The sequence below is a fragment of the Salminus brasiliensis genome, chromosome 6 (assembly GCF_030463535.1).
Source record: "Salminus brasiliensis chromosome 6, fSalBra1.hap2, whole genome shotgun sequence".
Classification (NCBI taxonomy): Eukaryota; Metazoa; Chordata; class Actinopteri; order Characiformes; family Bryconidae; genus Salminus; species Salminus brasiliensis.
The window spans coordinates 21,784,860-21,800,920 of record NC_132883.1 but is presented as its reverse complement, the minus strand read 5'-3'; the positions used below and the strand labels follow the sequence as shown (position 1 = coordinate 21,800,920).

Below are 16,061 nucleotides of genomic sequence, written 5' to 3'. Positions count from 1 at the left end.
CACTCACTCTCTTTCTCTACTGTTCTTTCTCTTCTTTCCATCTCTCTCTCTCTCTCTTTCTCTTCTCTTCATTTCTGGCTCTCTTTCTCTACTGCTCTTTCTGTTCTCTTCATCTCTCACTCGCTCTCTTTCTCTACTGTTCTTTCTCTCGCTCTCTTTCTCTACTGCTCTTTCTCTTCTCTTCATCTCTCACTCTCTTTCTCTACTGCTCTTTCTCTTCTCTTCATCTCTCACTCGCTCTCTTTCTCTACTGCTCTTTCTCTTCTCTTCATCTCTCCCTCTCTTTCTCTACTGCTCTTTCTTTTCTCTCCATCTCTCTTTCTCTTTTGCTCTTTCTCTTCTCTCATCACTCTCTCGCTGCCCTCTTTCCCTTCTCTCCTTTCCTCTCTCCTTTCTCCTCCTTTCCTGTTTTCTGGCTCTTTTTTCTTCACTCCATCGCCCTGTTTCTCTACTGCTCTTTCTCTATCCATCTCTCTCTCTCTCTCTCTCACTCTTTTGTCCAATGCTCTCTTTCTTTCTTTCCCTTTCTTTCTCTTCTCTCCATCTCTCACTCACTCTTTTTCTCTACTGCTCTTTCTCTTCTCTTCATCTCTCACTCGCTCTCTTTCTCTTCTCTTCATCTCTCGTTCTCTTTCTCTACTGCTCTTTCTCTTCTCTTCATCTCTCACTCGCTCTCTCTTCTCTTCATTTCTCTCTCTTTTTCTCTACTGCTCTTTCTCTTCTCTCCATCTCTCTCTCTCTCTCTCTTCTCTTCATTTCTCACTCGCTCTCTTTCTCTTCTCTTCATTTCTCACTCGCTCTCTTTCTCTTCTCTTCATTTCTCTCTTTTTCTCTACTGCTCTTTCTCTTCTCTCCATCTCTCTCTTTCTCTACTGCTCTTTCTCTTCTCTTCATCTCTCACTCGCTCTCTTTCTCTACTGTTCTTTCTCTCGCTCTCTCTACTGCTCTTTCTCTTCATCTCTCACTTGCTCTCTTTCTCTACTGTTCTTTCTCTCGCTCTCTCTCTCTACTGCTCTTTCTCTTCATCTCTCACTCTTTCTCTACTGCTCTTTCTCTTCTCTTCATCTCTCACTCGCTCTCTTTCTCTACTGCTCTTTCTCTTCTCTTCATCGCTCTCTCGCGTTTTTCTTCTACTGCTCTTTCTCTTGTCTCCATCCCTCTTTCTTTCTTCTTCTATCACTCTCTCGCTCTCCTGCTCTCTTTCTCCTCTCTCTTCTGTCACTCTGTTTCTTGGCATCTGGCCATTTCTCCTTTGCTTTATTAGATTTGAGCAGCTCTATGGCAGGACAAGGCACAGCTCATACTGCCAATGCACTCGCGCTCACGAATGAAAACAAATCTCTCCTCCTCTTCCACACGGTGTGTGTCTTACTCTCCCTCGTACTGTCCATCCTGAACAACCCCTGCACACTGATTTCTTATCAATACTAAACCTTATCGCTAACGATAACAATGAGCTTCCGTATACAGATATGGATCCACAAGCCTTTACAAAGAGAGCTGATGAGCACCACTTAAGAGAAAATGAAGAGGTAAATGGGTGGGTCAGAGCGACCGGCAGTGGTACAGAATCTGGGCCTGGAGCCACCACTCTTAGATGAGTCACGGCCTTATTTGTCGTCACAGCAAGTACCTAACGACACTGACTCCATTAGTGGGGTTTCTGCAAGGTCGATGCCTTTTCTTCCATACCCCACTCCCCTCCCCTCCCTTCTCTCCGTCCATCACAGCACAAGCCCAATCAGCTAATGAAATGTGGGGGAGAGATGGAGTGGAGGAGGAAGGGATGGTTGGGGGGAAAGATGGAGTGGAGGGGGGTTGGGGGAAAATCAATCAGAGTAATCTGAAAGAAGGCAAGGCTAGCGAGAGAGAGTATGGCAGAATACACACAGAATAGGACAGTTAGTACACGTTCAGTTCACCTTAATCCAGCCACAGTAGAAAAGCCTCAATTGTCATGTTATGTTCTATTAGTACTGGATTGAGTTTGTCAATTAAATGCATGAACCTCAGTAGCAGCTATGTATGTTTTATCCTTCAATATCCCTTCAAAACTGAATCGGACTGTAAAGACTCCTCAATTTTGTCTCACAATCCAGCTAAAGCGCCGTCAATACCACAGTAAACGGCAAAAGAAAAGATACATACCATCTAATCCCACCTCCCGCCTGACTGCGTACCACGCTGCCTTTCACTTGTGCTGCATTTTGTATTTTGTAATCTGCACGAAAAGAGTGAGATCTAATATCTCCTGTTTTGAAAATGCAACAATCAGCGCTTCCTCCATGTTGGCTCAGACAGAGCAGAAGCCGTACAGAGTGTATTACATTACATACAGCCAGAGCAGCAGCTCTGAGAAAGTTCACCAAAGATCAGCTCAAGGTGAAAGTTTGCAGGTGAAGCCATGTACAAAAGATTCGCCTGGAAATCTGCGGACATAACAATCCCAGCAGGGCTTTAGTGAGTAAAATAGTACATACAATTTAAAATTAACACTTTGAAATTAACAGCGCAGCAGCACTGGGTGTTAGTTTAGCATTACTACACTCTTGGTAGTCTTAAGTAAAAAGTGCCCACAAATCCATGCTTTCATAGCAGTTATAAGGATGGACAAGCTTCACAGAAGCTCAGCAAAAATCCAAATTAAACATAATGAGAAACTGTAGTGATCCTCATTCAGAGTCGCATCATTATGTTGAGCTTGACTACACCGTTGCCACTCGTCAATAAGATAAGTGATAAGGAACTCACCACAATCAAAGTCAGCATGTCAACATGACAAAAAACCACATCCTATTCTACATCATAACGATGTGACATCTTGTAAACAATGTGAATAACACAATATACATTCAAATATTTCGGCTAAAAGTAAACTGTGGCATTCAGCTATGCATTATGCTGAATGGGATTTTTTTGGCAGTGTTCTGTAAAGCCACTCTGTAAAGCATGTCTGTAAGAGGAAGGATAGGTGTATTACAACCTAAGACTAATGTCTGTTACACTGCCTATATTACACAACTGTCACACTTGTTACAACATGTGTGTGTGTGTGTGTGTGTGTGTGTGTGGAAGAGAGAGAGATGAGGTTAGAAATGCTGCCTCTCTAGTGTCACTGAAGTCTCAGAGCGGCAGACTTGGACTGTCAACAAAGATACGCACTGCTGGACCTGTCTATTTATCTCACACACACCCACACACACACACACACATCTTGGGCTGAATGAATGTCCAAAGCTGTCATAAATGTGAAAAGGGCTTTGGCATAATAAAGATTTACTGTGTGTTTGTGTGTGTGTGTGTGTTTGTGTGTGTGTACTCAGCTGGCCTTTGTTTCATGAACAAAAACAAGCTGCATAATAAATGTCAAGTCTCTGAAACAGAAATATAATTAAAGCAGTTGCGAAATTGAAAATGTGTACGTCACTCTGGCATGTGTGTGCGTGTGTGAGGAGTACACACCTGACAGCTGATTTGGGTATAGATCCATACAGTAGCGAGCTGAGGCCTCTGTATAAACCCTTCACTCCATGGCCTCGAACAGTCTGACTTACACAATCCGCTGTAGACAAACGTTAAAGTAGTAAAATCAGTAATCAATAGAAACCCATTACCATATTAACCCACGACCCTGAGAATAGTACTTACTTAAACTCAATTATACTAGTTTCATAATTAATACTGACCTTCGTGAATCTTCTGCCGACCTACCCGACACAGACGGACACATTTGTGTGTGTGTGTGTGTGTGTGTATGTATATATATATATATATATATATATATATATATATATATATTTATATATATCCCCCTTTTTTGATTGCAGTGTAGCCATTCCCAATTACCACCCACTAGCCACTAGCTAGGACACAAACACATGATGCTACCAGAGCTGGGAGGGTGAAAGCCACTTGTTTCTCTGTTTTTCAAACAGCTGCTAACGTAACGCAACATCATTGGACAGCTAGGCTCATTTGGAGGAGAACACTAACTGCAAATTCTGTTACATCACCCTACCCCCATACATATATATATATATAATGCATCGTTTTTTGGAGAATATATTATAATCAATACATATAATAGTAGCAATATATCTATTATTGTTAACAGTGACAGCCCCTGTTTTTTTACTAAAACAAATCACTGCCAGATTACATCATGCAAGGGCAGCCACGGTTCGAATGTGGTCCGAGGCTACTGACTTTGTTAGAGATTCGTCTAATCAGACATGAAGCTGTGTGTGGTGCAAAATTGTATCTCATTTAATTGAGTTCTTTTTTATTTATCTTCTTTTTCTCTTAGTCTCATTGTGGTGCGTCAATGTGTTTGTTTATTCTATGTTTTATTTTTGAAAAACAATAAAAAATATATTCATATGCAATAGACATGACTTATAACCACGTTATAATTACGGCTTAATAACATCGAATGGCAGCTGTCTGGTGAGCCCAGCAGAAGGCTTATTAAAATTTTTCTCAGAGCTTCAGCCAGGAAGAAATTAGGAAAGGGAACGAAAGCAAGAAGAGAGGGAAGGAGAGAGAGCGCGAGAGGTGATAAGTTTGTTTACTATGTGTGACAGAGTGGCAGCAGGCTAGAATCTGTTATGGACCAGAGAGTTGTGCTAATTAACTCCAAGGAGGAATCTCCATTCTCTGTGTGTGTGTTATGTTTTTGCTCATGCTTGCGTGTCTATACTCACTGATGCCTTGGTAGCGTGGAGGGTTAGCTTTTTCGTCTAGTTGAAGTTGGGTCTTCACGTACTCTGTAGGGAAAGTGATGCAGATTTCGATGCCACCTGCAATTCCACCTACACACAGAGCAGAAGACTGCATTAGCATTGCTACGCTTTCAGAGAAACTGCAGAAGTCTCTAATCACTTTAGCACCCTTAAAGCGGTAGTTAGACGACGAGAAGACTGATAAACATGTATTTATTTATCACTCTCTTCAGACGCCGTTGATCAGCCAAGACGTGTGTGACGTTTATACTGGGAGATGCTAAGCTGCTAGAGACCTAGTCACCAAACTCTGCACAGACATGTTCAACACTGACATTTATTTGCTTCAAAAGTCTTTGTTCCTTTAATCGTTGACCCTTAACATGCTTTCGAAATGGACCACAATGCACAGAATGACGCCACGTACGGCCCTACTGCAGAAAAGCATCATCAAAATGTGTGTGTGTGTCTTTCTTTCTGATGATAGATGCTTTACTTTGACTGCAGCTTTGGCAGGAGCTGCGCGTAGATCCTGTGATGACATTTTAGGGTTGTTGGAGACGTCTTTACGCATTTTATTAGTCTGCTTTTGAATTGAACTCGCTAGGAAAGGCTGACCTGGTCATGTTCTGAGATCGTTTCAAATCCTTTCCCAGACTCATATGCATCTACTACCTTTTTTCTGAAGGCCTCAGAGAGCTCTTCGGATCTCACCACTATAATAACACTCACTTTACCAATCAAGAGCAAACCTCTCAGGTCTGAGGTTTAAATGAGACAGGCTCCTCCAAAATCCCCTCTAATGATGTTCTAATGAGGAGCAGCTAATGTCCTGCAGCAGATTCTAATTGTAGGCATTTGAAGTAGTAATACATGTGGGGGGGGGGAACATTTTACAAATGATTGAATTGAATTAGTTTTTTCTTCAAATTTGTGTTTAGTTATTACATATGTATTGTTTAAATGTATATATATGTTTAAGTAAGACCTAACTTTTACATGACCAACATATATATGATCTATATATAGGTGTATATATGTATAATGTATATATGTATACAAATATGTATATAAATATATACATTTACATTTACGGCATTTAGCAGACGCTCTTATCCAGAGCAACTTACAAAGTGCTTTGCTATTTACCCAAGAAAAAACCTTCGCTAGTTAGAATAGGCTAAAAATTCAAAAGATACCTCTAAGCTTAGACATTACTAAACACAATACAATAAGGCGACCATAGAACTATTCGTCCAAGTACTCTCAGAAGAGGTGGGTCTTCAGTCTGCGTTTGAAGACAGCGAGGGACTCGGCCGTTCGGACACCCAGGGGAAGCTCGTTCCACCACTTTGGTGCCAGGACAGAAAAAAGCCTGGACGCTTATATATATATATATATATAATATAAAAAAATAAAGAATTTTACTTCAGATAACAAATGGATTGGCTGATTGACTGTGTCTGGAGTAAGAGTCATCTATATTTGATGTTTAGCCTTAAAAAATGTATATTAAATATATTGACAGAACCAATAAACCAATAATTAAAAGACAACGACAAATAATGCTAAAAGCAAGTAAACTGAAATGGACAAATGGTGTTGATTTAATATTTTTCCAGTGCAGTCGCAGTTAACTCATCTGGCTATTACAGCAGTATTGATGCACAGTATGAATCATTGGTGCACACACTCGCGCACACACTCATGGAAAAGTGCTCCCAGAGGGCTAACTTACAATCCCATAGGTCCTGACTGACTGTGGCTCTAATAGATTGAGTGGAGTCACGGAACAGAGCTCATGAGAGGGAACAGACGCAAACAAGTCACTAACAGCTCACCATAACAAAGATGAACAGTTCTACCTTCCTGAGGATAGATGAGAATGGCTTATATAGCATCACACAAATACACATAGATGTTAAGTACCTAAATCATGTTGATTTCCCTAAGCCTAACTCTAAACCTAACCTCAGTAACCAATAAGAAGGAACCATATAGCTACGTAAGTAGCTATAATACATAAGTATTAATACATAAGTATTTGGACAGTGACATAACTGTTGGAATGCTTCCTCTGTACACCACCACAGTGGTTTTGAAATGAAGCAATCAAATGGTGACTGAAGTATAGACTTTCTTTAGCTTTAATTCAAGGGGTTTAACACAGTGCCTTTGCTTTGAGAGGCTCATATAAGCAGTTTCTTGGCCAGTTGCGGCCTGTTCACTCATCGTATCATGGCAAATTACTGAGATAAAAGGTCTAATATTAAGCTGAAAAAACAAAACAGACCTATCAAAGACAGAGCAAAAATATTAATCACCAAATCAACCTTAAAAAAAAGGAATGCACCTGTGCGCTCAGTCACACCAAAAAACCTGGAGGACCACAGAAGACACTTAAGGTAGATGAACACTTAGTAGATGATCATTTTCCATGGTGAAGAACGAACCCTCTTACAACATCTAGCCAAGTTAGGGACACTCTCAAGGGGGTAGGCATGTCATTGCCAAAGCCTACAATCATGAGAAACCGTCCTGAATTTAAATGCAGAAGGTTCAATTTAAGATGACAACCACTGACAACACTCTAAAGGTACGTATTTGTCACTGTACTATTAACAGCAAAATGTGTCCACCACATTTGACCCATCTGTGGTAGTGAACACACACACACTAGTGAACTAGGGGCAGTGAGCACACACACACCCAGAGCGGTGGCCAGCTAACTCCAGCGCCCAGGGAGCAGAGAGGATGAAGGGCCCTGCTCAAGGGTCCAACAGTGGCAGCTTGCCGAGCCCGGGTATCGAACCCACAACCCTGTTATCGATAGCCTGGAGCTCTAGTACAGAAAGGATAGATATGACTCATCTTATTGAAGCCTGCCTAGCTCAAGATTCTTTGTACAGATGAAACTATAATTAACTTGATGCAGAAAGAAAGGACATACCACATCATCTGTCAAACATAGTGGAGGCACTGTTATGACATGAGCATGTACAGTATAGCTGCCAATGGAACTGAATCACTGTTGTTTACTGGTGCTGTGACTGTTGACAGAATTCCGAGGTTTACAGAGCTATAATTTGTGCTTGTGTTCAGTCAAATGCCGGAAAACAATGCAGGATGATGGGATGGTGAGAGCTTCTTAAGGCAAAGGTCAGTGACCAGATCTCAACTGAACTGAGCATGCTTTTCGCAAGCAGCAACTGAACTCAGCTGCAGTAAAGGCCTTTTGTGCCGAACAAACGTACGTCTGTGCCGGGTCAAATTGTCCATGGGATGCAGATCGGGTAGTGACAGTGCAGAGTCCGCTGTGATGGTGTTGCTGCCCTCACCCTCCTTACTCCTCACTGGCTAGCAGGCTAACGCTAGCGCTGTGTTAGCATGTTTAGCCAGCGTAGATATGGTAGCAAGTGTGTGACTTTGGGTAGCTGGCCTTTGGGTGACTGTTTGTTTATCTGCCTCATTACATGATCAGCCTGAGCTTTTCGGCTTGAACAGTTAGTGCAGCAGGTGTCTGGTTGGTTAGCCACCCTCCTGCCTGACGGGACACGTTAGCTCTTTATTGTGTTTTGTGATCATCGGTGGGGAGCACAGAATAGCTAGTGGCTGCCCAATCCGTATCCCCTGCTCAGTTTGTACTGCGCATGTGCGGAGGTATGCTGAGGTAGACCGGTCTGGTGTTATAAACAGTATACAGTGCAGGGATAAGTAGCAGCTAGCATTCGGGTAGAGAGAACAGTAGACAGCCACATGTCCAGAGAGGAGTTGAACTTGATTGGCTGCCCTATGAATGAAGGTTCCCAGGGTCTGTAACAGACAAAAGGGAGTAAAAGGGAGAGCTATATATTATTCATTCATCTAAAAAAGCTACATCCATTAATCTTCTCTATCCCATTCTTTACCCTTCAGTCCTTCTTAGATTCACGCGCATTTGCTGTAGGACACAACGTTAGTCTCCTAAACTACAAGGTAAAAAAAAAATCTTCTAGAGTCAGATAAATCTTGGCTGTGAGAGTGTTCCAAATTGGATGTCTATACCCAAACACACGCACACACATACACCCTAAGTGTCCAGTCTATCAGACTGTGTGCTGCTGCTGCTGTACGGGAAAATGCCTTCTGGCCCATTTGCCCAGCACATCTATAAATCAGGCCTAAAGTCTTTGACAAGCTTCCTGGCACACTACAGTCTCTCTCTCTCTCTCTCTCTCTCGCATGCTCTGGAGCGGTACAACACCTGATACAATGTCATTTAAGCGTGACTCATCAGCCAATAAGGAAAAGATGACTGATGGGCTTGATGATATATTGCCTTGTTTTTGGCAAATGTAGTCAATATCACTGTTCCATGAATTGATTTGCATAAGTTTCTCATGGGTAAAGCATTAAAAATGTCTTTTTAAATGTACTGTTAAACCACTGCATTAAGGACTGTGATGTCATTTTGAGGACTTACTTACATAAAACTGTCTGAAGATTCTCTACAAGGGGATGCAACTAGAGTTGTTACTAGTGGTGCTTCGCATCAATGACACTGTGTGCCCCTTAAGTCTTAAGACGTAATGGGCCGGTTTCCCAGACGTGGATTAAGCGAGGTCTTGGACAGCAGAGCATTCTAAATGGTGATTCTCCTTTGAAAGCAAAATTGAATCTAGGACTAGGCGTAATCCCTTTCTGGCAAACCAGCCCAATGAGTTTCTGAGCTTTCAGTTGAATAATAAATTTGACAATAGAGAACCAACTAAAAATCTCTTAACGGATATCTTTCAACAGAGTCATGGCAGTCTGTAAAGCACTGTAAAGCCTTTTTAAAGAAATATTTTGGCCAATATTGTTGTATTTTTTAATTAAATATGAGTTAAAAGTTTTGAAACTCAACTTTGGTAGCAAATATTTCATATTGGCTGGGCCTAAAAAAACAAATCCGACCTTTCTCTTACTCTTGCATAGACCACTAGGCTTAAATTGGCCACAGAATTGACAGATTTCACAGGAAACATAATGGCAGGGTGTGTTTGGTGCTGTATTTGGTGAGGCTGGTGCCATGTAATGGCTGTGTAATTTTAAAAAAGTCCACAGTCACTGTGTCACACTGGAAGTGCATTCTGGAGTGTTATGTTCTGAGGGGCAAAAAAGTAAAGACACATCAGTTCAGGCAATAGATGAATAATTCCTTTCATCTTTCTCAGGAAGGAAACATTAAAGTTCTATTAATACATCATGTTTGATCTTCTGAACAGCCTCCAGCAGAGACCTCAATTTAGAGGCTGCGTGCCAGCGTGACTGAAAGCTACACTGACCAATCGGAGGTGTTTCAAAAGTCCAGTGGCATCGGCAACCTATTCATTTGTTGCTTGTTTGAGTTCTGCTCTTGAAACAACTGCAGCTTTCGCAGCAGTCCGAGGACTTGTGGCTTAAGGATCACAGAGTGCCATAATGTAAGACCTCTGTACTCTGTGCATTAAAATAGCACGGATGATTGTTACTCTAACTTTAAACACCCAAACGAAGCAAACAACTTTCTATTCTGGTCTTCAGTTTATTACATGAAATCAAACAACCCTCCAGTGCGCCAGCCAGAGCCAGAACTACAGTACAGGAAGCTGTTAGAGATAGCTACGTTTTCACTTATCCCAATATAATCGATAGGCAGCTGCTGTTTGTGTTTTGGCTATGCAGTGTATTTTTGCTAACTTGTATGGGTATTGCGTGCAATGTTTTAGGCATGCAGTCTGCATGGTGCTCATTGGTGGTTGTTTATTACATTAGCACAGTAGCTCCAGTGCACATGTCAAATGTCATGAAGCCAAATGTTTAAACATCCAATAAAAACAGTCATAAATAGTTATTAGCATTAAACATTTAACATTAAAAATGTTTACATTTACAGCACTTTTTCTTTCCATTTGGTGTTTTTTTTTGTTTGTTCTGAAACCAAAAGTTGAGTTTAAGCAGCTTGTTTAGAGGCCACACACTGACGTTTAGTACTTTTGTACACAGAGACGTGTTCCCGAATGTGAAATTGCTGCATAAGAACTAAACTGAGACTTTTTCACTGCTCTGAAATGTGAATTTTAAACACAGATAAGAAAGCTGTTTGCTGAAGTTTAGCCAGATTATGCTTCTCTACTTGCACATATTTCTGCATTGTGGCAATTTTTATTTTTTCACAGCTCTAAAACTTTTCAAATGGACAGTTCCTCAACCAATAAATGCTGCTCTTTAAGCTTATTATTTGGGAAAGGACAGTACAACCTATAAAAAGTGGAACACTCTAAATATCAGGAATTACATCCATCTATCCAGTATTTAAGTCAGAGTTGGTTTGGGATCGGTACTCGATATCGGCTAATACTTGTATATTGGAAAGGAAAAGGTGGTATCGGTGCATTTTTGGATCTAGAGGGTCATAATCCTCTAGGATTGATCAGATCTTCAATTAGAAGGAGCATTTTAATTGTTTAATTAATTGATTCAGTTTCATTACAACTACTTTACATTCCAACTATTTTCCCACACAAACTACATTCTGCAAAAAGGCTGCTCCTGCTGAACTAGACACCAGAAGTATACGGTAATATATGGTCATAACATAACATATGGTAATAAAACAGACTAGCTTTAGGAGAACTCAGATGAACTAGTGTTTTACTGGTTGTCAAATGTCATTGTTTTTTTGTTTGTTTGTTTGACAGTCTTATATAATGTAAACATTGTAGCAACAGGAGCAGAGCTTTACATTTCAACATTACACTGTTTGGCAACCCAGCACTGGGTCCAATATGGACACATCCACCATGGGTTGTTTTAAAACACAAAAAAAGTGTTGTGTTTTGGTTTGGTATTTCCTGTAATCCATACACTAATCCAGTAGCTAAACTACATAGCAACAAAAAACGTCCCACCATGGTTTTACCTTCTATACAAATTATATGCTTTTTACATGCCTGAGGCTGAGAGCTAGTGAAAGTCATGTTAGTTGTTGTGGTAGAGTAATATTAGAGATGCACCAATCCGATATTAGGACTGGATATCGATCCTGATTTAAACAAAATTAGCTGGATCGGATATTAGATAATTAGGCTGATCCATGGAACCGATCCTTTCACTTTAATTTGTTGGTGTGAGACTGCACTAAATGTTTACATGTTTGCAATGTTTGATTACTGCTTGGATGTTTAGCCATGTTATGATTTATTCTCAGGTTCAGCTGCTGGATTTCATTTTTGTGTCAAAGTGAAGCTACTTATTGTTGTTTTGGCTGATACTTTTTATTTTAAGAAGTTTGACTTTTTTATTGTAAATTTGAAAGTTGTGTCAGGGTCCTGCATGATTGTTTATAATTTTAGTGACAAATAAATAGCAATTTAGTACATTTATATCTATGTGGTAATTTTGTTTTAAAAGTTATTAAAGTAATGTGTGAGTCAATTCTGATGCCATTTTCCCACATGGTGAGGTATACAGTCTATTAATTCAGCAATGGTATCAAATTGGTATCGGGTATCAGCCGATATGCAAAGTTATGTATCAGTATCGGTATCCGAACTGAAAAAGCCGGATCGGTGCATCCATAAGTAATATTTTTACACAGATATGACTCGTGTTACGCAACATTATGTAGCGCAGTGGCTTTCCGGACCTAGACTAGCAACAGTAGAGGTGGTGTTCTCCCTATTACAGGTCAGTGGAGCATTAGCATAGAGCTGGGCAATATGTCGATATGTTTTTGTGATAACAATATGCTTTTCTAAACATATGGAGGACTGTTAGTGCGTAATAAACACTGATCAGCTGCAGGTTTCATTACTAACAGTGTAATTAGACTGGTATAATTAGACGAAGAGCAGCTCTATTCAGTCTGAGAGAGTATTTGAATAGTAGATTTTAGGAATCTGTTGCTACTGATGTTTTTAGTCTGTGATTACATGTATTGTGATACATTTTGTGTATCGCAAAAAAGTATTTTTTAATATCGTGATGTAGTATTTTTACTATGTTGCCCAGCCCTACATTAGCATGATATTAAAGCTGTTTTTTAAGGTGAAAATGTTACATACTGTTACTTTAACCAGTTTAGTCGTAGTGTTGTTGTGCGTTCACCTTATAATGTCATCATAAAGAAGCAGCTAAACAAACACTGCTTCCTATGCGCACGGGTGCTGGATAATCGGCAGTTCTACAGGAAAACTGTATTAGTTATTGAGGTTCATTTTTGCTAGGATTCTACTTTTTCCTTACACCGCTATTTCACTGATGTACCAATACTTAAGTTACTCTGCACCGGAAGGAAAGGGAACAAGCGGCAAGTGGCTGACAGCTACCCAAGGCAATAATAGACAGATAGTATAAGATATTTTTGGGGAAAAAGGTATAGACAGAAAAATTGCTTGACAAAAAGCTTGTGTGTGGTGCAGAATAGGAGAGTTAGGGTGGAGCAGTGTGTGTGTGTTATAGGTAAAGAGTGTGTGTGTTGGAGCTGAGTAGAGCTGGGGCTGTGACCAGGGCCTCTTAGTGACAAGACCTCTGCTGCCTAGAGGAGACAAGCACTCACTGAACTTAATTGCAGCCTTCCAGCAAGACGGAGATGTAAAGAGAGAGAGAGAGGGGCAGAGAGAGAATAAGAAGGAGAAATGAAAAGAGTAGCCATCTACACATGCAGTTCATGCGTGTGTGTGTGTACGCACAGTACTCATAAAGCTGTAAAAGCCCTCATGTGTAAAGGAAATGTAATAGCAGTAGAGTGGCAGTGCTCCATTAAAGAGGTCTACCTGCAGGCTAAATGAACTCTTTCGGTCAAAAACGTCACACAGTTACACACACACCACTTACCCTACATAGTAATCACACATGGGCACCTCAAGATAACAGCTCTCTTTTTTTTTTCTCTGACACACACACACACAACATAAATACCACCACAACAAGACAAATGCATCTTGTCTTATGGACAAGAACCTTGTATAAACTCTTGTCTCTTGTCTACACTACATTTCCCATAATGCCCTCTGTGCTAAAGTGGGCTTTATGACTCTCCCTCTGTTTTTCCTTCTTAGCAGCAGTGTACCTATTACACACTTAGCCATAGTGGGGAAAAAAGCTATGTACACTAGACTCTATACCTGCTTTATCTTTAACATCTCTGCTTTCAGATCCACAGACTTGATCCACAGTATGACACAACACAAACGTGGTCGAGGTGACGTGAATAATAAATGGTCTTCTAGGTCTTTTGCTGAACACTCACTCTTAGGGAGAGTAGCAACCATCCTGAATTTGGAGCTGTGAATTAACGTACACAGGCCTTCAGCACCCCAGCTTGTGGAAAAGTCATTAACACAAAGGTTCACTTACTTTTTCTAGCCTGCACTATGGATGTTTACTCCGTGTTCTCAATAAAAGGCATGAACAGTGCAACTGTTTGTGTTATTAGTTTAGTCAGATTGCATTTGTCTATTCCTGACTTGGATAATGATCAGACCACAGTTTATTAGTGATTAGTGCTAGACTTCCGTCCAGGAAATACAGTAGGTTGCACAAATGGATGAATAAACAAAAGAGCAAGCACAATAATGGCTGGGCGAATGGGCCAATGCACGGACAATGGACCAATAGAGACAGACAAGTTAGCGAGCTTGCCAGCTTTTGTTATGCTAGTTGACTTAGCTTTCACTTGCTTAGTTTGTCAGACTGAACAGATGTTGAACGCTAAAGCTGTGTGGGCAGAACAATCCACATCAGCTTTGTGATTGGTGAAGGTGCCACATACCCAGTTTACATTGAGAGGGGGGTAATGTGGTGTATTATGGGCAGAATACTTTGTAGATTTTGTGTCCACTACAGCATGGTACACCTAATTAGAATGAACTGAACGGAATTTGTTCCCCTAGGCTTTAAAGAACGCTGACCAACTGCAAAAATAATTACTGTTTTATTGGATTTCATGCAGAGCAGTGTGTGGAATGTAATTGCTCCCTTAGTGTCTGACAGAATAGTGTCACTTACATCTTTTCCATCCCATCCAACCATAGCCTAGTATTTATTGTAGCCCCCATCATTTATGACATTGTAAGCAGGCTGGAAAGAGCAGCTCTGGGCTACAGGTTAGTGCAGTACAGCTGGTTAGCCAAGCTGGAGACCTCATTCAGTGGAGTCCCCTAGACTGATTAGAAGCCTCACTGTCCGTTTCTTTCTGTCTCTCACACACACACACACACATACAGAGAGTGATTCACCCAAACACAAGCAGCAGGGGCCTAATGATACCAGATAAAGTGAAATCATCAAAATCAACCGTGATGGAACTGGACAATCCATTGCTTAGATTTTGGCAGATCTGTCCTGCAGTTGTCCCTGTTGTTTTTTTAATAAAGTGTATTCATTTCATTATTTTGAAGACACCTGTTTTTTCATCAAATTTAAAAAAGATAAGAGCAAAGTATTATATCTATATTGAGACGTAGGCTGATATACAGCACTAGAAATGCGCGAGTATGCAGAATGTGCAGTGTGAACATTGGGTTAAAAGCCATCGTCTAATTTGGTCGTAAAGATGTCCGAATAGGAACCGGCCATAGAAGTCACAATCTGTGCATTCGTAGTGGATAGTACAGAAAAATAATACCACAACACTTTTCAATATGCATGATCTATACATACTTTTCTTTTCTTTAGCAAGTAGGAACAGACCCAGTTCCCCACTGATTAACTGCATGCTTCATTACAAAGAGTGTAATCAGTCTTATTTAATTCAACGGAGCGCAGCATATTTTGAGTAAACATCACGGTAGTCAGTATGTGAGAGTACTTTAAAAATTGGACATGACAAAATATTGCGTAAAACTTCATATATCGTAAAAATTTCTTTAAATATTGTGACATAACATTTTTCCATATCACCATCACACAGAGAATTCTTAAAAATGCTTCACATTCTACATATTACTACAACAAGTTCAGTGCAATTCCAGCATTTCTCAACTCCATCTTAACCATAAAATCAACGTAACATTTTCTTAAAATGACATTTTAAAATAAAACAATTTTTGTGTGCAATGGTCACCGTTTTACACCACTTTGCCATATTTTCATAACATTTATCTAAAAATTTAAATTTACTGTCCTCACTGCTGTCCACCGACCTTGTACAGTGGTAGGATGTTTCCTCGCCACATATTTCCCACATTTCTTACAGTCTCACAGACTCTCGATGTTGTTTACATCTGGTGATTGTGTTGACCATGACATCGAGCAGTCATCCCGTGTAGAAGCTTCTAGAAACTTCAGCACCTGCCCATTGGCCTGTATTATAAGTGTACTTCAGGTCAATGAGTT

General features: G+C 40.4%; 1 protein-coding gene across 2 annotated transcripts in view; it reads right to left on the bottom strand.

Moving 5' to 3' along the window:
• Positions 1–16,061, bottom strand: part of LOC140557528 (tricarboxylate transport protein B, mitochondrial) — a 34,755-nt gene that overhangs the window by 13,975 nt on the left and 4,719 nt on the right. Inside the window, exons 1-3 of one of the 2 annotated variants that reach the window (XM_072682019.1) lie at positions 7,976–8,150; positions 4,704–4,811; positions 3,463–3,562 (exon numbers count right to left, since the gene is read on the bottom strand). In XM_072682019.1, the coding sequence (XP_072538120.1) occupies positions 3,463–3,562; positions 4,704–4,811; positions 7,976–8,000 (233 nt within the window). In that variant the 5' untranslated portion in view covers positions 8,001–8,150. Of the gene's footprint in view, positions 1–3,462; positions 3,563–4,703; positions 4,812–7,975; positions 8,151–16,061 lie in introns of those variants that run through there. The other variant, XM_072682018.1, reaches the window with a different exon arrangement.